Source organism: Hyperoodon ampullatus, assembly GCF_949752795.1.
Source record: "Hyperoodon ampullatus genome assembly, chromosome: 7".
Taxonomy (NCBI): Eukaryota; Metazoa; Chordata; class Mammalia; order Artiodactyla; family Ziphiidae; genus Hyperoodon; species Hyperoodon ampullatus.
The window spans coordinates 14,281,509-14,302,362 of NC_136920.1; the positions used below are offsets into that span (position 1 = coordinate 14,281,509).

Here is a 20,854-nt window from a genome sequence, read left to right on the forward strand (position 1 = left end):
ACTTCAAACTCACCCACACATTGAGGCCCTGCATATCACCACCCACCTTTCCTAAACCAAGATGGAGACCATCATTTCATCCTAACGATAACATAACAGTTCATCAGGATTGTGCTAACACCCAAGTTGTGCTTTTAAAACAATGGATTATCTCTTTTACCTATTATAATAATTCCTTTTGAAAGATTCTATTACTATCTTCATTTTATAGATAAGAGAAAATGAGGCTCAAGACGTTATTTCAGTAATAATATCTCCCAGGTAGTAAATGGTGGGGCTGCTTTTGAACACATAGGCCCCTCTTTCCAGAGCCCAAGCTCTGACACTATTTCTCTTTATAATTGCCTTTCTGGTTGTACATGCCTGTACTGCCGCTGTGCTAGTTTCCCCACTATATCTAGTTTACATATATATCTTAGTTTCTGCACTGTGCACCCACAAGCATTGAGTTTGGTCTAGTGTATGCAATGAACAAATATGAATTTAGTTAAAATAAATTCAATTAAACTTCAGTTAGGATCATGTGTCTTGGAAGTCACTCTGCCTGGGTCCAAAGCTTGACTCTGTCAGCTGGTACATGTGTAAACTTGCTCAAAATACTTAACCTTTTGTAGATTTGTTAGAAGATTAACCATATTTAAACAAATTAAACATAAATGTGTACTTGGACTGAGCACTGTATAAACGTAAGCTGTGAATAGATTGAAGTGATCTGATTTGGGACATGTATTTATGACAAATATGTGACCTAAGACAAATAATAATCTCTTTCTGCACCTCAGGTTATTCATTTGCACAAATGGGAAGTTGGCCATATAATCCTTATGGATCTTTCAGCTTCAACAGTATGTAACTATAAGATAATTTATTTACTAAGGTTTTTTTCAATCAATGCTTTAGATAAGAGAATCATGAAGAATAATTTATTGCCATTGTAAAATGGAAAAATAATGGAGTGTTTATATATTTAAATATCAGTGCAATCTCTTTGCTGTTTACCAGATGCTCCTTGCTTTCCCATTACTACAGAGAATTTAGTAATACACATGGAGAATGGTACAAATGAGACGGATTTTATCCTGGCGGGTCTAACCAATGCCGCAGAACTTCAGATTCCCTTCTTTATTGTGTTCACCCTCATTTTCCTCATCAGTGCTTTTGGAAACCTGGGGATGATCACATTGATCCTGTTGGATTCCTGTCTCCACACCCCAATGTACCTTTTCATCATTAATCTGTCTTTGGTGGACTTTGGCTACTCCTCAGCTGTCACACCTAAAGTGATGGCTGGGTTCCTTAGAGGAGACAAGGTCATCTCCTACAATGCATGTGCTGCTCAGATATACTTATTTTCAGCCTTTGCCAGTGTGGAAAATTTCCTCTTAGCCTCAATGGCCTATGACCACTATGCAGCAGTCTGTAAACCCCTACATTACACCATCACCATGACGACAAGTGTGTGTACATGTCTGGCCATAGGCTCCTATGCATGTGGTTTCTTGAATGCTTCCATCCATGTTGGAGGCACATTCAGTCTTTCTTTCTGTAAGTCCAATGTGGTCCAGCACTTTTTCTGTGACATTCCAGCTGTCATGGCTCTCTCTTGCTCAAATAAACACATTAGTGAGGTGGTTCTTGTTTTAATTTCAAGCTTTAATGTCTTTTTTGCTCTTCTGGTAATATTGATTTCCTACCTTTTCATATCGATCACCGTCTTGAAGAGGCACTCAACTAAGGGATACCAAAAGGTTTGTCCACCTGCGCTAGTCACCTCTCTGTAGTTTCCATCTTCTATGGGACAGTCGTCTTTATGTACTTACAACCCAGCTCCAATCATTCCATGGACACAGACAAAGTGGCGTCTGTGTTCTATGCTATGGTCATTCCCATGCTGAACCCTATAGTCTACAGCCTGAGGAACAAAGAGGTTAAAGGTGCATTCAAGGAGGTTTTGGGGAACGCAAAATTCTCTCTAGCCTTTGGATTTTAATGTTGTGTGATGTACAATAATCTAGTTTCATTTCTCTCAGGTCATCCCATTCTCTTTTTCAGCCCTAAAATGCATTCAATTCCTAAAGTTTTATCCTTACCACTTCAAAATATGTTATTTAGGGATAATAAAATATGTCCAGACATGTAATATTTGGGCTAGTATGGTTCAAGGAAAGAATAAGATGTTTTGCGTCCTGCTTCTCAAAAACATTACTCCTGGCAATTTGATTTATTCACTTGTTACACAGGCATTTTCTCTACCACATGCCAGGGGAAACATACATGTAAATCAGTGGAACAAACAAGGCTATGAATGGAAACACACACGTGTTCTCTATGTGGACATGTGGTCACATACACATGACAGTGGTATAAATTTAAGCAATAAATAAAGTGTAGGTAGTTTTTAATAAAATAATTTAAGATAACTTTTGGGTTATTAGAATATAAATTTATGTCTAATCTTATTTATTTAGTTGACTATCTCTTCTAAGAGTCTTAATTAGAAAAAATATTATGTAATTCTAAATGACAGTATGTGCTTTATTGGCACACATTATGGAAAGACACATAAATATTACTTTTAAATGGAGTTATGTTTCTGTCTTGACTGAGTCATTTTGTAGAACCAAATGTTCACATTAAATTTTTTGAAAGGATGAAAGAGCTAGAATAGAAAAAAAAATGGAGGAAAATAAAAGCATTTCAATTTTTCATATATGACTTTTTTTTTTTTTTTTTTTCGGTACGCGGGCCTCTCACTGCTGCAGCCTCTCCCGCTGCGGAGCACAGGCTCCGGACGCGCAGGCCCAGCGGCCATGGCTCACGGGCCCAGCCGCTCCGCGGCATGTGGGATCCTCCCAGACCGGGGCACGAACCCGCATCCCCTGCATCGGCAGGCGGACTCCCAACCACTGCGCCACCAGGGAAGCCCCATATATGACTTTTGAACCAGACTCCCTTTTAGGTACTAAGGCTAGAGTTGTGAAAAAAGCAGATGAAGTCAGTAATACACTCATGGGGTTTACATTCTAATTGGGGGAAAATACTTACAAGTGGACATATAAATATACAATGCTTTGTTGTAAAGCAGAAACTAACACACCATTGTAAAGCAATTATACTCCAATAAAGATGTTAAAAAAAAAAAGTCCAGGGCTTCCCTGGTGGCGCAGTGGTTGAGAGTCTGCCTGCTGATGCAAGGGACACAGGTTCGTGCCCCGGTCCGGGAAGATCCCACATGCTGTGGAGCGGCTGGGCCTGTGAGCCATGGCCGCTGAGCCTGCATGTCCGGAGCCTGTGCTCCGCAACGGGAGAGGCCACAACAGTGAGAGGCCCGCGTACCACAAAAATAAATAAATTAATTAATTAATTTAAAAAAAAAAAAAGTCCATTGGAGGAAAAATAAATAAATAAATATACAATGAGTGTTAATAAAGGCTATGTAAAATAAAGCAGAGTGATAAATAAGGGTGCATGAAAAGGAGGAATTTTATGAAGGAGGTAAGTGATTGTATCTATGATATGGTATCATTTAATCAAGCACATAATGAAATAAGGGGACATCCTAGGTAGAGGAAACAGGTAGTAAAATGTCCTGTGCTAAAAGTATGTTTTGAATTGTCATAGAGTAGAAAAAATCAGAGTTTATACAGCTAGCTGAATGAGTAGAGGAATGATGACAAATGATATAACTCAACTAAAGTACGAGTGAATGAATTGCAATAACCGTTTAAAAGCATTTAAGGACAGAACAACGTGTAACATTATTGTTATTCTCGTTATATTTATTTAACGCAATGTGAAGAGTTGGTGGTAATATGTGCATAAATTAAAGCAGCCTTTATTTTCTCTCCTCTTGTACGCTGCCATTTTAAAAAAATTATTATGAGAACATGTTGTTTTGAACAAATAAATCAGTGCTAACATAAATGATAATTCTATGAAAATGCTATGTTTATAGATAAAATGTACCAACAAAAATTTACATACTTTAGCAAGGTAGAGAGAGAGCAAGAAAATGGCACCTGCCAGCACCTCTGGTGGACACTTTAAGAATAGCAAATAAACCTCCACCACATAGAGTCTGGGAGCTTTTCAAACTGCTGGTTCTGCCCTGGACCCTGGGGTGAGGGAATCTGTGCATGAGCCCTTTGAGAGCAGTTTCTCAGTTTGCTATAGCACTTTGGGGCTCACAGATTTGAGCCCCATTTGTTTTCAAAGCCAGATGTTTTGGGGGCGCATCTCTCAGGTGCAGGTCTAAAGAGGTGGGGTGCCAGATGTGGTGTACAAACACTTTTTTCCTCAGAGAGAAGCTCCAGAGTAACGAGTTCCCTCCCAATTGTGGGTTGCTCTGCCAGGGGTGGGGTTTATGTCTTATCCTCTCCTATCCACTTCAGTGTGACCCTGCTATTGTCTGATGCAGAACTGATTATCTGTTCTCAGAACTTTTTCAGAGGGAATTGTAGTATGTGTAGGCATAGATTCAGTGTGTCCATGGAAGTAAGTGAGGTCAGGATCTTCCTATGTAGCCATCTTGGAACACAAAAAAAGGCTACTTGTACCTGATGTTAGGTGGGGGGACAGTTTTTCACTTTTGAAAATTGTTAGTTGTGGGTTTTCATAAATGCACTTTGTCAGGTTGAGGAAGTTCACTTCTATTCCTACTTTTCTGAGTGTTATTTTGCATGAAGGCATATAAGATTTTGTCAAATGCTTTTTGGTTTTGGCCGCGCCGAGTGGCATATGGGATCTTAGTTCCCCAACCAGGGATTGAACTCGCACCCCCTACATTGGAAGCATGGGGTCTTAACCATTGGACAGCCAGGGAAGTCCCTTAAATGATTTTTTTGAATCAATAAGACGATTATGTTTATCCTTCATTATATTGAAATGGTTTACTTCACTTATTGGTCTTCATATATTGAACCATTCTTGCATTCCTGGGATAAATCCTACTTAGTCATGGTTTATAACCTTTTTAATATGTTCACTGATTTATTTTGCTAACATTTTGTTGACTATTGTAGCATCTATATTCATGAAAGATATTGGTCTATAGCGTTTTTGGGGTGGTTTTTTTTGCTGATGTTTTTGACACATTTTGCCATCATGGTAATGCTGCCCTCACAGAATGACTTAGGAAGAGTTCCCTTCTGTACTGTTTTCTGAGTTTCAGAAACACTGATATTTATTGTTTTTAAAATACTTTTGGAATTCACCAGTGATGCCATCTTTTCCTGCTTTTGCTTTTGTTGTTGAAAAGTTCACATTGATTTAATCTTTTCCTGTTATATGACTGCTCAGATTTTATATTTTGACACAATATTGGTAATTTGGGTTTTTCTAAGAATTTGTGTATTTCATCTTGACTACCGATAGTTGTACAGTTGTTAATAGTATAGTATTATAATCTTTTTCATTTCTGTAAGACTGGTAGTAATGTCCCGCTTTTTATTTCTCATTTTAGTAATTTGAGTCTTTGCTCTTTTTTTTCATAGTCAGCCTACAAAGGTTTGCAGTTTTTGTTGTTTTTTAAAAGAATCAACTTTAGCTTTGTTGTCTCCTCTATTGTTTTTATTGTCTATTTCACTTATCTCCACTCTAATCTGTATTATTTCCTTCCATCTTTAAGCTTTGGTATTAGTGAGCACTTCTTTTCCCTTAAAGTGTAAAATTAGTTATTGATTTGAGATCTTTCCTCATTTTTAAAATGAACACTCACAGCTGTAAGGATCTCTATGAGCACTGTTTTTGTTAACTATTCAATATTTGATGTGTAGTGTTTTCATTTATATTTGTCTTAATGTATTTTTTATTTCTCTTCTGTTTTCTTCTTTAACCCATTGGTTGTATAAAGCATGATTTTTAATTCAAAACTGTGAATTTTCTTAAAATATTCTTTCTGTCCTTTTCCTTTTCTCTGCTCTGATTTTTTGTTTTTTTACATCTTTATTGTAGTATAATTGCTTTACAATGGTGTGTTAGTTTTTGCTTTATAACAAAGTGAATCAGCTATGCATATACATATATCCCCATATCTCCTCCCTCTTGCATCTCCCTCCCACCCTCCCTATCCCACCCCTCTAAGTGGTCAAAAAGCACCGAGTTGATCTGCCTGCTCTATGCAGCTGCTTCCCACTAACATTTTACATTTGGTAGTGTATATATGTCCATGCCACTCTCTCACTTTGTCACAGCTTACCCTTCCCCCTCCCCATATCCTCAAGTCCATTCTCAAGTAGGTCTGTGTCTTTATTCCCGTCTTACCCCTAGGTTCTTCATGACCTTTTTTTTCTTCTTCTTCTTAGATTCCATATATATGTGCTAGCATACAGTATTTGTTTTTCTCTTTCTGACTTACTTCACTCTGTATGACAGACTCCAGGTCCATCTACCTCACTACAAATATCTCAATTTTGTTTCTTTTTATGGCTTAGTAATATTCCATTGTATATATGTGCCACATCTTTATCCATTCATCTGTCGATGGACACTTAGGTTGCTTCCATGTCCTGGCTATTGTAAATAGAGCTGCAATGAACATTTTGGTACATGACTCTTTTTGAATTATGGTTTTCTCAGGGTATATGTCCAGTAGTGGGATTGCTGGGTCTTTTGGTAGTTCTATTTTTACTTTTTAAGGAACCTCCATACTGTTCTCCATAGTAGCTGTACCAATTTACATTGCCACCAACAATGCAAGAGGGTTCCCTTTTCTCCACACCCTCTCCAGCATTTATTGTTTCTAGATTTTTTGATGATGGCCATTCTGACCGTTGTGAGATGATATCTCGTTGTAGTTTTGATTTGCATTTCTCTAATGATTAATGATGTTGAGCATTCTTTCATGTGTTTGTTGGCAACCTGTATATCTTCTTTGGAGAAATGCCTGTTTAGGTCTTCTGCACATTTTTGGATTGGGTTGTTTGCTTTTTGGATATTGAGCTGCATGAGCTGCTTATAAATTTAGGAAATTAATCCTTTGTCAGTTGCTTCATTTGCAAATATTTTCTCCCATTCTGAGGGTTGTCTTTTGGTCTTGTTTATGGTTTCCTTTGCTGTGCAAAAGCTTTGAAGTTTCATTAGGTCCCATTTGTTTATTTTTCTTTTTATCTCCATTTCTCTAGGAAGTGGGTCAAAAAGGATCTTGCTGTGATTTATGTCATAGAGTGTTCAGCCTATGTTTTCCTCTAAGATTTTGATAGTGTCTGGCCTTACATTTAGGTCTTTAATCCATTTTGAGTTTATTTTTGTGTATGGTGTTAGGAGTGTTCTAATTTCATACTTTTACATGTACCTGTCCAGTTTTCCCAGCACCACTTATTGAAGAGGCTGTCTTTTCTCCACTGTATATTCTTGCCTCCTTTATCAAAGATAAGGTGACCATATGCACGTGGGTTTATCTCTGGGCTTTCTATCCTGTTCCATTGATCTATATTTCTGTTTTTGTCCCAGTATGATACTGTCTTGATTACTGTAGCTTTGTAGTATAGTCTGAAGTCAGGGAGCCTGATTCCTCCAGCTCCGTTTTTTGTTCTCAAGATTGCTTTGGCTATTCAGGGTCTTTTGTGTTTCCATACAAATTGTGAAATTTTTTGTTCTAGTTCTGTGAAATATGCCAGTGGTAGTTTGATAGGGATTGCATTGAATCTGTAGATTGCTTTGGGTAGTAGAGTCATTTTCACAATGTTGATTCTTCCAATCCAAGAACATGGTATATCTCTCCATCTATTTGTATCATCTTTAATTTCTTTCATCAGTGTCTTATAGTTTTGTGCATACAGGTCTTTTGTCTCCTTGGGTAGGTTTATTCCTAGATATTTTATTGTTTTTGCTGCAATGGTAAATGGGAGTGTTTTCTTAATTTCACTTTCAGATTTTTCATCTTTAGTGTATAGGAATGCCACAGATTTCTGTGCATTAATTTTGTATTCTGCTACTTTACCAAATTCATGGATTAGCTCCAGTAGTTTTCTGGTAGCATCTTTAGGATTCTCTATGTAGAGTATCATGTCATCTGCAAACAGTGACAGCTTTACTTCTTCTTTTCATATTTGGATTCCTTTTATTACTTTTTCTTCTCTGATTGCTGTGGCTAAAACTTCCAAAACTATGTTGAATAATAGTGGTGAGAGTGGGCAACCTTGTCTTGTTCTTGACCTTAGTGGAAATGGTTTCATTTTTTCATCATTGAGGACGATGTTGGCTGTGGGTTTGTCATATATGGCCTTTATTATGTTGAGGAAAGTTCCCTCTATGCCTACTTTCTGCAGGGTTTTTATCATAAATGGGTGTTGAATTTTGTCGAAAGCTTTCTCTGCATCTATTGAGATGATCATATGGTTTTTCTCTTTCAATTTGTTAATATGGTGTATCACGTTGATCGATTTGCGTATATTGAAGAATCCTTGCATTCCTGGAATAAACCCACTTGATCATGGTGTATGATCCTTTTAACATGCTGTTGGATTCTGTTTGCTAGTATTTTGTTGAGGATTTTTGCATCTATGTTCATCAGTGATATTGGCCTGTAGTTTTCTTTCTTTGTGACATCCTTGTCTGGTTTTGGTATCAGGGTGAAGTTGGCCTTGTAGAATGAGTTTGGGAGTGTTCCTCCCTCTGCTATATTTTGGAAGAGTTTGAGAAGGATAGGTGTTAGCCTTTCTCTAAATGTTTGATAGAATTCGCCTGTGAAGCCATCTCGTCCTGGGCTTTTGTTTGTTGGAAGATTTTTAATCACAGCTTCAATTTCAGTGCTTGTGATTGGTCTGTTTATATTTTCTATTTCTTCCTGGTTCAGTCTCGGAAGGTTGTGCTTTTCTAAGAATTTGTCCATTTCTTCCAGGTTGTCCATTTTATTGGCATATAGTTGCTTGTAGTAATCTCTCATGAACCATTGTATTCCTGCAGCGTCAGTTGTTACTTCTCCTTTTTCATTTCTAATTCTATTGACTTGCGTCTTCTCCCTTTTTTTCTTGATGAGTCTGGCTAATGGTTTATCAATTTTGTTTATCTTCTCAAGGAACCAGCTTTTAGTTTTATTGATCTCTGCTATTGTTTCCTTCATTTCTTTTTAATTTATTTCTGATCTGATCTCTATGATTTCTTCTTTCCGCTAACTTTGGGGGTTTTTTTTTTGTTCTTCTCTAATTGCTTTAGGTGTAAGGTTTGGTTGTTTTGAGGTGTTTCTTGTTTCTTGAGGTAGGATTGTATTGCTATATACTTCCCTCTTTGAATTGCTTTTGCTGCATCCCATAGGTTTTGCATGGTCGTGTTTTCATTCTCATTTGTTTCTAGGTATTTTTTGATTTCCTCTTTGATTTCTTCAGTGATTTCTTGGTTATTTAGTGGTGTATTTTTTACCTTCCATTTGAATTTTTGTATTTTTTACCATTTTTTTTCCTGTAATTGATATCTAGTCTCATAGTGTTGTGGTCAGAAAAGATACTTGATATGATTTCAATTTTGTTAAATTTACCAAGGCTTGATTTGTGACCCAAGATATAATCTATCCTGAAGAATGTTCCATGAGCACTTGAGAAGAAAGTGTATTCTGTTGTTTTTGGATGGCATGTCTTATAAATATCATTTAAGTCCATCTTGCTTAATGTGTCATTTAATGCTTGTGTTTCCTTATTTATTTTCGTTTTGGATCATCTGTCCATTGGTGAAAGTGGTGTGTTAAAGTCCCTTACTATTATTGTGTGACTGTTGATTTCCCCTTTTATGGCTGTTAGCATTTGCCTTATGTATTGAGGTGCTCCTATGTTGGGTGCATAAATATTTACAATTGTTATATCTTCATCTTGGATTGATCCCTTGATCATTATGTAGTGTCCTTCTTTGTCTCTTTTAATAGTCTTTACTTTAAAGTCTATTTTGTCTGATATGAGAATTGCTATTCCAGCTTTCTTTTGTTTTCCATTTGCATGGAATATCTTTTTCCATCCCCTCACTTTCAGTCTGTATGTGTCCCTAGCTCTGAAGTGTGTCTCTTGTAGACAGCATATATATGGGTCTTGTTTTTGTATCCACTCAACCAGTCTACATGTTTTGGCTGGAGCATTTAATCCATTTATATTTAATGTAGTTCTTGATATATATGTTCCTATTACCATTTTCTTAATTGTTTTGGGTTTGTTATTGTAGGTCTTTTCCTTCTTTTGTGTTTCCTGCCAGAGAAGTTCCTTTAAGATTTGTTGTAAAGGTAGTTTGGTGGTGCTGAATCCTCTTAGCTTTTGCTTGTCTGTATAGGTTTTAATTTCTCCATCGAATCTGAATGAGATCCTTGCTGGGTAGAGTGATCTTTGTTGTAAGTTTTTCCCTTTCATCACTGTCAATATGTCCTGCAATTCCCTTCTGGCTTGCAGAGTTTCTGCTGAAAGATCAGCTGTTAACCCTATGGTAATTCCTTTGTATGTTATCTGTTATTTTCCCTTGCTGCTTTTACTATTTTTTCTTTGTATTTGTTTTTTGATAGTTTGATTAATATGTGTCTTAGCGTGTTTCTCCTTGGATTTATCCTGTATGGGACTCTCTGCACTTCCTGGACTTGATTGACTATTCCCTTTCCCATATTAAGGAAGTTCTCAACTATAATCTCTTCAAATATTTTCTCAGTCCCTTTCTTTTTCTCTTCTTCTTCTGGGACCCCTATAATTTGAATATTGGTGCGTTTAATGTTGTCCCAGAGGTTTCTGAGACTGTCATTAATTCTTTTCATTCTTTTTTCTTTATTCTGCTCTGTGGTAGTTATTTCCACTATTTTATCTTCCAGGTCACTTATCCGTTCTTCTGCCTCAGTTATTCTGCTATTGATTCCTTCTAGAGAATCTTTGATTTCATTTAGTGTGTTGCTCATCATTGTTTGCTCTTTAGTTCTTCTTGGTCCTTGTTAAATGTTTCTTGTATTTTATCCATTCTACTTCCAAGATTTTGATCATCTTTACTATTATTACTCTGAATTCTTTTTCAGGTTGACTGCCTATTTCCTCTTCATTTGTTTGGATTGGTGGGCTTTTACCTTGCTCCTTCATCTGCTGTGTGTTTCTCTGTCTTTTCATTTTGCTTAACTTACTGTGTTTGGGGTCTCCTTTTCACAGGCTGCATGTTCGTAATTCACATTGTTTTTGTATCTGCTCCCAGTAGGTGAGGCTTGTTCAGTGGGTTGTGTAGCCTTCCTGATGGAGAGGACTGGTGCCTGTGTTCTGGTGGATGAGGCTGGATATTGTCTTTCTGGTGGGCAGGACCACGTCCAGTGGTGTGTTTTGGGGTGTCTGTGACCTTATTATGAGTTTAGTCAGCCTCTCTGCTAATGGGTGGGGTTGTGCTCCTGTCTTGCTAGTAGTTTGTCATGGGGTGTCCAGCACTGTAGCTTGCTGGTCATTGAGTGGAGCTGGGTATTAGCATTGAGATGGACATCTCTGTGAAACCTTTCACCATTTGATATTACATGGAGCCGGGAGGTCTCTGGTGGATCAATGTCCTGCACTTGGCTCTTCCACCTCAGAGCCACAGGTCTGACACCCAGCCAGAGCACGAAGACCCTGTCAGCCATACAGCTCCAAACCCAAGAACTCCACACTCCCGAGGCCCTCCTTTGGATGTGCTGCCTTCCCCTTCCACCCTACACTTTCCTTTTAAAGTTGTTTGTTGTGCATGTTCCTGTCATTCATCATAGAAGTAAATGTATGTGGTACATACATATAATGGAATATTACTCAACCATAAAAAAGAACCAAATAATGCCATTTGCAGTGACATGGATGGACCTAGAGATTGTCATACTGAGCGAAGTAAGTCAGACACAGAAAGACAAATAACATAAGATATCGCTTATATGTGGAATCTAAAAAAAAAAAAAAGGTTCAAATGAACCTATTTACAAAACAGAGATAGAGTCACAAATGTAGAAAACAAACTTGTGTTTACCAAGGGGGAAAGGGGCAGGAATAAATTGGGAGACTGGGTTTGACATATACACACTACTATATATAATATAGATAACTAATAAGACCCTGCTCTATAGCACAGGGAACACTACCCAGTACTCTGTAATGACCTATATGGGAATAAAATCTAAGAAATAGTGGATATATGTATATGTGTAACTGATTCACTTTGCTGTACAGCAGAAACAAACACAACATTGTAAATCCACTCTACTCCCATAAGAATTAATTTAAGATAATAAAAATTTGAAATTAAAAAAAGAATTAAATGTAGTCAGTAAATATTTAGAGATATTACCACCTTTATCACCACCAAACCAGCATCTTTCCCAGATTAATAAAAACAAGAAAATGTCAACTTATTTCAGAGCTTATTGAAGGAAATTTCTCTCCTTAGAGATATTGTGATAAACCTATTGTACCTACAGAAATCGAAGTCCAAGTAAAGAACTTTCTGTAAACGGGAAGTAACCAATTCCATACAGAACAACAATGGGTTTGGAGTCTAGAACCTTCACAAAGCAAGAACAAGAGGAACCTGTTGATCAGAGTAGTAACTTTCTCCTAGTAAGTGTTTCTTAATTAGGTGACCATAAAAATGTGCCACTCAGATCTCCTCCTTCAGGAAGGATTGCCCAAGATGCTGAGTTGAATCCACCACTGTGTCCATGCCATGGCCGTACTGCCCACAGCCTGCTTTTAGCTAATGTTTGACTGTGTTAGCAATACTAAAGCAACTCTATTCCTGCAAGATGCAGGGCTCCTATGGCTAGGGACTGTGCCTGAGGAGATGACATTGGCCTGGTTAAAACTCTCTTAGAACTACACTGCAGTCTGAGACTCTGCCCATCCTTCCCTCCTTCCCTCTCTTCCTCCTCCATAAGTATCAGATCTACATCACAGTCCAACATCTCTCCCTGCCTCTGCTGGCTCCATCCCCCTTTTCTCAGATGAGCTTTTACCCCAATATCTCTCACATATCTAATCTTGCCTTGGTATCTGCTTCTCTGAGTATCCAGATCAATGCACTTAATAATAAGTAACTGGCAGCTCATAGCAAACCTTCTAAAATGTTATATTATGTTGTCTGTATTTTAATTAGGCGTAAGATAACTCTTCAGTAAAGTGTATAGAGTCTTATCAGGATGTGAATTCATTATTTTCTAGTTAGATATTTTCCCCCCCAATAAAATTATTTGATAAATAACCTCTCCAACTACACACACACACACACACACGCACACACTGACAGATAATGATAGATGATAGATCAACAGGTAGATATAGAGATACAGAGATACAGAGATGACAGAAATAAAGATAGAGATCCATAAAGAGAGTAAGAGGCATAACTAACAGTTTGGGCCTTATAGACATCCCAACAATGTGAACTGAAAATCTTATGGAATGCCAGCTTAATAAATATAATTTATGCCTGAGTGTACTACAGAGTAGACTTCTAATTATTTAACTATTTTTTAAAATTTATGTGATACCTTATATTAATTTGCTTGTGAGCCATGTGAGCATGGAATACATAGATGGACATGTCCTGCCTTGTCCCAGTAAAGTACCCACTGTATTAGCTGTCTTGGACAGAGAATTCCTAGAATAAGAACAGGTATTTGGGTGATCAGAAAGCTCTAAAAATGCCTAATACAAAATAATGGAATAAGCAAACACAGGTTCTGGTGCAAACCTGAATTCCTCTAGAGCAGTAAGGGCTGCCAGCTGGATTCCTGCATCAGAATCACCGGCAGTAATTGGAGAAATTGTTGCTCCCAAGGTCCTGTACCCAGTACCACCCAACCAGAACTTCTATGAAGAATGGAGAAATATCCTTTTGAAACAAACATCCAGTGACTCTATGTAAACTAAAGTTTATATATTAAGGATATGCAAGTCAAATCTTCTTTTAACATTGACCCACATTAAGATACCAGAGCCTACTTATCTTCATTTTTACTGATGTTCCTCGGTGAATGTTGATAATCCTTAGGGTTCAGCAGTTGAGGTCACATCCCCAGTGACCCTCTGCTAAGCCTCTCTCTAAAGTCTTTATTTTGTTTTGTGCTTGTCTAAACTAGGACATGAAAGCTCCTGAGAAGATGGCATGTATAAGAACTCCACAAGGAATTTTTCTGCATTGACAATTGATATTACCACTCATATTCTTTAATTTCTTTTGTTTTTAAGTTTGCTCTTTAAAAATAGTTTTTTGAAGGAAAGTATGCCAGTAGGCTTTACTTCTTTCACCCAAATTCCCTTTGGGATTAGTTAAATCCAGTCCCTGTAAATCAGGGAAGAAAAGTAGAGTTATTGCAGCAACAAATTACTCATTCCATGAAGTGCTGGGTTCATCACTACAGTATTTCCTAATAGTTTTTAAAATAAAATATGGCACATGAGAAACACATTCTTGGTTAATCAAATATCTGAGTTACCTTCATCCAATTCTCCAAGTATTTTTCCCCTGAGGGATAATGAATGGGAATGGGGATACAGGTGGAATTGGGAACAGTGGCTCTAACAATGCACCCATGCTCTTACAGGCAACCAATGGCTGAACCAGGATGCAAACCCAGGTCAAGACAATCCCAAAGTCTAATCACTTTCTATTTTGCTGTGGTCAGCTATTTTGCATGAACAAGTGTGTGTGTGTGTGTGTGTGTGTGTTTTCACAGTCATAAGTGCCCTTTCCAAGCTCCCGTTACCCCAGATGTGTCTTGGTTTCTTAGATGTAGGACCATTCACTTGTTCCCTCATTCCCCCAAACAAGGATCCACACAGACAACTTGCTTCTGAAGAAATCTTTCAGACAGGAGTTAATCTATATTATTCAAAATGAAGAGTTGGTAAGAAAGAATCGATATTTCCTTAGAAATAAACAGAGAAACGGATGCTCTGATTTTAGATAACCATCCCTAATTCATTTAACTGAAATATCTTTACAACAGTGAGGAAAATGCATCAGACAACCTTAGATGGATAGAAAGAAGCTTTAAACACGTACAGCCCCATTAGCCTCAATTCTGTGTTCATGTACCAACTTCTCAATCTTTATCTTGAGTTGAATAATTCATTCCCATAGAGTTCCAGACCTGAGTCTTAAGCTATTTATTCAATTATTCAACAAATAGTTTTGAGCAACTTCTATATGTCCAGCCCAGTGGTTCTCAACTGAGGGGAATTTAGCCTCCCAGGGAAACATTTTTAATGTCTGGAGAAATTTTGGGTTATCATAAACAGTGGGTAGGAGCTGGTGCTACTGTCATCTAGTGAGTAGTATCAAGGATACTGTGAAATATTCTACAGTGTGCAGGACAGCCCCTCACAACAGAATTGTCCAGCCCCAAATGTCAACAGTGCCCAGTTGGAAGCACCTTTTGTTACACGTACAATATACATAAAAGTTGAAGAGAAGGAGACAGTCTTTGTCCTCACTAAGCTTACACATGGCTAATGGAGATGGAAATTAATCAAACATGTAAAATTACAGCAGCGACAGTTGCAATGATGCAGGGATACATGAGATTCCAAAAAGAAAGTTCCCAAAAGTGCTTTTGACCCTGACGTGACCAAAGTCAGGGAAAACTTGCCTGAGGAAATTGTAATGGAACCGGGACAAAGGATAAGTAGGAGCTACTTCGGTAAAAAGAAAAGAGGAGGGGCAGTCTCAGCAGAGTGAACAACATGTGCAAAGGCCTGGTGGTGGGAAAAAGGATGGTGAGAAGGGACTGCAAGAAACACATGGTCTCTGGAGCAAAGAAGTAAGAAGGGGATAGAAGTTAGTAGGTTCAGCCTTTATATGACCTGTAAGCAATATTACATTCCGTCTGTGACAAAAGAGCCAGACTTTACTTCCACTAAAAAGTAATTGAGGGCTTCCCTGGTGGCACAGTGGTTGAGAGGCCGCCTGCCGATGCAGGGGACATGGGTTCGTGCCCTGGTCCGGGAAGGTCCTACATGCCAGGGAGCAGCTGGGCCCGTGAGCCATGGCCTCTGAGCCTGCGCATCCAGAGCCTGTGCTCCGCAACGGGAGAGGCCACAACAGTGAGAGGCCCACGTACCACAAAAAAAAAAAAAAAAGTAATTGAGAGCAATGTGGCTGGATGAAGCTTGCTGTAGAGGAATAAGAATATGCTTTAGAGTCAAGCAAACTCCATCTCAGCTACTTGCTGCATCTATTCTTGGTCAAATTATTCAAATTCTATCAACCTTTTACCTTTGACTTACACTTGTAAATAGAAAGATCTCTCACTTTGCTGAGTTCTTGTAAAGATTAAATAACATAATAATAAAATGTGTAAATGGGATACCAATAGTACTTCCTTCTTAGAATGGTTGTAAGGACGAAATGAGTTAATATATGCAAAGTGTGTGAAATATAGTTAGTGCAATGTAAGACATGCACATGCACACACATCAAAGTACTACATTAATCACTCTAGACCCATGCAGAGGACTTGCCTTTGAATATATGGGGCACGTGGGATCATACATTCACACACAGACATATAAACATCTATAAACACATGACCGGGCAACAATTTTTCAAGGAATATGCTACAACCTAGGGGAATGTCGCCACTCATGGAGAGTTAAACAAAGAAAGATACCATGGAAAAGGTGAAACATTTGATAAATATTCACTGAGGATCTATTAAATATATAGCGCTATGCTAGGTTGCATGGAAGCCACATAAAATATAAAATATGGTCTCAATTCTCCAGGGTGATAATAATTTGAGCTGAACTTAGCTCTGGTCATCTGGTAGGTATAAACTTCTTGGAACAGGATGTCCAAATGACCTTGATTAGGTGACTTCCTATTTCTCAGAAAATTATTTTGAACACTGAAAATGTTGACAAAGGGTTTAATACTGGCTCTTACTATGACAAACATACCCCAGACCTTCCATTGACCGGGTTATCCCAAGTGGAGAGACAGTTTCAGTTGGACTAATTATCTTGTAACAGGGGAGGAGATCAGCAATCAGTACACCACCTTCTTCTGGGAGATGGAATTTATGAGACAAGACCCTAGATAGCAAAGCAATTTACTCCTGCCGTGGTTTTTAATTTAGGAAGGTCACTGAAGTCTCAGTCCAACTGGGTAGTCTCTCCAGGCTCATGGTCCTCGTTTCTCTATCCATCAGAGTGGTCAGATATCACCTGCTAGGTCCTGTCTTTTATGAATGTAACCAAGAATACTGGCTCAGTAAACTCCTCTCCCTTCTCATGCTAAAGGTAAGGGAAAGTCTTTTTCTACCTCCTTGTAGATTTGCAACATACCAGGCACTTGCTGATGCTGGCTAGAAAAGCACGTAATGGCTCTACAAGTAGATACTTCAGGATTTCAGAACTAGTTCAGCCCATGACTTAACAGTGTTTCTCTGAATTCACTTGGAAAGCTTATTCTTCTGTTTAAAATGATAATTACTAATCTCAGTCCAAGAAATATTGGGGGAATGACTAATATACATTTAAGGTTTAAGGATTTATAAAAACCTTTTCCTCACAAGGTACCTCATTTAATTCCCTGCTATGAAGCAGCTATTATTACCATCCCCTTAAAAGATTTAAAGGAGAGAAGAATTAACATTTATTATGCAATTTAAAAGGTTTCATACACCAAGCCAAGAGTTCTAAATACATTATCTCATCCATTAGGTAAGTATTATTATTTACATCTTTTAAACATGAGAAAAGAGAAATTAAAGTAAGATGAGCTGCCCAGGCTAGAATAATAGATGGAGATTCTACTGCAGGTCTGGTATTGCTAAATCCAGTAACCACTTTTTGCACGGTGCTAACTAGACAACTGGAAAGCTGCTCCAGCCTACATTTTCTGTATTTCCAGAATGCACATAGACAACGTTTCTCATGACACTTCTGCCAACTCCAGATGCTCTTGCTGAAGAAGTAAGAAGGAAGATGAGAATGTAATGTGGGGTGTGACTTGGAGGCCCTGAGATGGGTGTGGATTAATGAATAGATGCCAGCCTGGGGCAGACTTCTGGGGATGATGCCAAAGTGCTGTTATCTTGCCTCTGTCCTATGCAATATATTTACTTTCAACCTGGAGTAGCAAGTTGACGATATGTTGATATAATACATTTCACTGTCTTTGAACCACAAAATTCACTATTTCATCTGTCCACAATATGAACTCCACTACTCTACCTACTTCTCTTAATTTCTATTTTTTCAGATCTAAGATTAAATATTACTTCCTCTAGGAAGCCTTTTAAGAAACCCTTAATCACAGCTGTGCCAGAGCCCCAGGTTGCACAATCTTATAACACACTATTTTTCTTTACAACATTTAATGACAGTTTTATTTATATAGATATATATGGCATATATATATAACATGTAATATGTAAATATATACTTTTATATATGTATATGCAAGATTCTTTAACAGTGTCTGCCTCACTCATTAAGATATATAACCACATGGACACAATTGTGCCATTTTGATCACCATTGTATATGGGCTTGGCACTTAATTAATAAAAAAAAATGTGAATGACTGTAGGAAGGATACCTTAAGATGTGGAGTCACAGACTGAGGATTTTTTTTAAATGTCAGTCTCAACAGATTAAAGCTATGGACCAATGTTAAAAAAGTGATGGAGAATGTTCTGCTTTTCTGAATGAAAAAAAAATGTTTAGAGTTTTAACATCCAGAGAGTTACATATCAGTCCAAGTCTTTCCATGGTCTTTCCTAGTCATCCCTAAACTCACAGAAAGGATTCTTAGTTCTCCAACAGCTTATGATCACATATGTTCCCATACCACCACAAGCCAGGAGGAGGCCGATGATAAAACTCCCTGATTGGATATGGATAGAGAAACTAAGAGTTGGGAGGGCTTTGCCTTCTGAGGCTTATGCCTGACATTGTGGGTCTCAGGCCTATGTCAGATCTTTGCCCACAGGCATAGGGTTTGGTTTTTTTTCTTCATTTTCCATCATATCACTAGCATTTCAGTGTTACATTCATATATCCCTGAGTCAATGCCTCAGGAGGCATTGTGTGTAAATAAATATATGAATGAATGAATAAATGAATAACTTCCTGCTCTCAACTTAACAACCCTGCTCTCAAGAATTCCTCAACACTTTCTTGTGAATTTACTGAAACAATTTAATTTTCATTCCACTTCTATTGAAAACACAAATTTGGAATTCCACAAACTTCCTCTGCCTCTTTTCCTCAAAAAAATCTTATATAATTTAGACCAACTTTTGGAAGTTAGACTATAAGTTGTACATATATATATATATATATATATATATATATATATATATATATATGTATATATATATATATATATATATATATTTTTTTTTTTTTTTTGTGCGGTACGCAGGCCTCTCACCGTTGTGGCCTCTCCCATTGCGGAGCACAGGCTCCGGACGCACGGGCTCAGCAGCCATGGCTCACGGGCCCAGCCGCTCCGCAGCATGTGGGATCTTCCCGGACCGGGGCGCGAACCCGCGTCCCCTGCATCGGCAGGCGGACCCTCAACCACTGCGCCACCAGTGAAGCCCAAGTTGTAGATATTTATATGAAGAAACTTAGTAAAAGGGGATGAAAAAAGAGAATTAGTCCTAATTCTTCTAGTTTTTAACTCCAGCCCTGATTTAGATCATAGCTCGAAGTATGAACTAATTTACTATCAGTCTGATTCTTTACTCTTTCTTTGTAACTCTCGACAAAGAAAAGCTGTTAGCTCAGTGACCTGGGAAAATCGCTCAGTGTTAACGGCATTTGTGTTCCTGGCTTATCCCTCCCACTCAGAGCTGCATGTCTTGTCTTTCCTTGGGATCAGCCTGGTTTATACATTGCTCGTCATTGGGAATGTCCTCATTTTGGTGGCCATCCAGACAGAAGCCTGCCTACACAAACCCATGTACTATTTCCTGAGCAGCCTCCTGGGAGTAGAAATATGCTACACTGCTGTGGCGGTGCCCCACATCCTGGCAACATCCTACCGTCAGTGAAAATCATCACCCTCCTGGGCTGTGCCACTCAGCTGGTTTTTCTCATTGGATTTGGCAGGGCCGATCGCTTCCTCTTGGCTATCATGGCCTATGACCGGTATGTTGCCATTTGCCACCCCTTGCAATACCCTCTCATCCTGACTTTAACTCTTTGTGTCCGCTTGGTTGCGGCCTCTGTGGTCATTGGCTTATTCCTGTCATTACAGCTAGTGGTCTTCATCTTCTCTCTGCCATTCTGCCCGGCTCAGAATATAGAGCACTTCTTTTGTGACACACAGCTAGTGATGCGTCTTGCTTCTGCCAACAGCCTCATCCGTGAGTAGTCAGTGCTGGTGGCAGCCACACTAGCCATAGCTGTGCCTTTCTTCTTTAGCACCACCTCCTACGCCTTCACTGTGGCCGCTGTGCTCAGGATTCACTCAGCAGCTGGCCGCCACTGGGCTTTCCCCACCTGCTCTTCCCGCCTCACTGTGGTCCTGCTGCAGTGTGGCTGCTGTGCCTTCATGTACCTGTGCCCAAGCTCCAGCTACCACCCCAAACGAGATCAGTTTGTCTCACTGGTGTACACATTGTGAATCCCAGTTCTCAACCCATTTGTCTACACCCCGAGGAGCAGTGGGATGAAGGGGACCATAGGAGGAGTTCTTACCAGGAATTGCCTCTTCCAGAAAAGCTAGGGGAGGGCATGACCTCTCAGGCAAGGGTTTGGTTCCAGCTTGTGCACATTCTCATGCAACTAGAATTTCTCTCAGTGGATGTTAAAACTTACCTTAAAAATGGTATAAATGATGTGGATACTATTTAGCTATGTGTACCAGAGACCTTTAACATGTTTCCACCATTTGACTCAATAATTTCTCTTCTAGAAAAGAATTAACAAATGAGCCTAATACA

At 38.6% G+C, this 20,854-nt stretch overlaps 2 protein-coding genes across 2 annotated transcripts; both read left to right on the plus strand.

Annotated features, from left to right (window-relative positions):
• Positions 1-1,046: 1,046 nt before the first annotated feature.
• On the plus strand, positions 1,047-1,990 carry LOC307055736 (olfactory receptor 5B2-like; the record flags this gene model as incomplete). Its single annotated transcript, XM_079707936.1, is given in 2 exon segments — positions 1,047-1,746; positions 1,749-1,990. Coding segments are annotated over 2 exon segments (942 nt in total).
• Positions 1,991-15,638: 13,648 nt separating this feature from the next.
• Positions 15,639-20,637, plus strand: OR10W1 (olfactory receptor family 10 subfamily W member 1; the record flags this gene model as incomplete). Its single annotated transcript, XM_079709410.1, is given in 5 exon segments — positions 15,639-15,715; positions 19,678-19,937; positions 19,940-20,280; positions 20,284-20,532; positions 20,536-20,637. Coding segments are annotated over 5 exon segments (1,029 nt in total).
• Between the last annotated feature and the right edge of the window lie 217 nt (positions 20,638-20,854).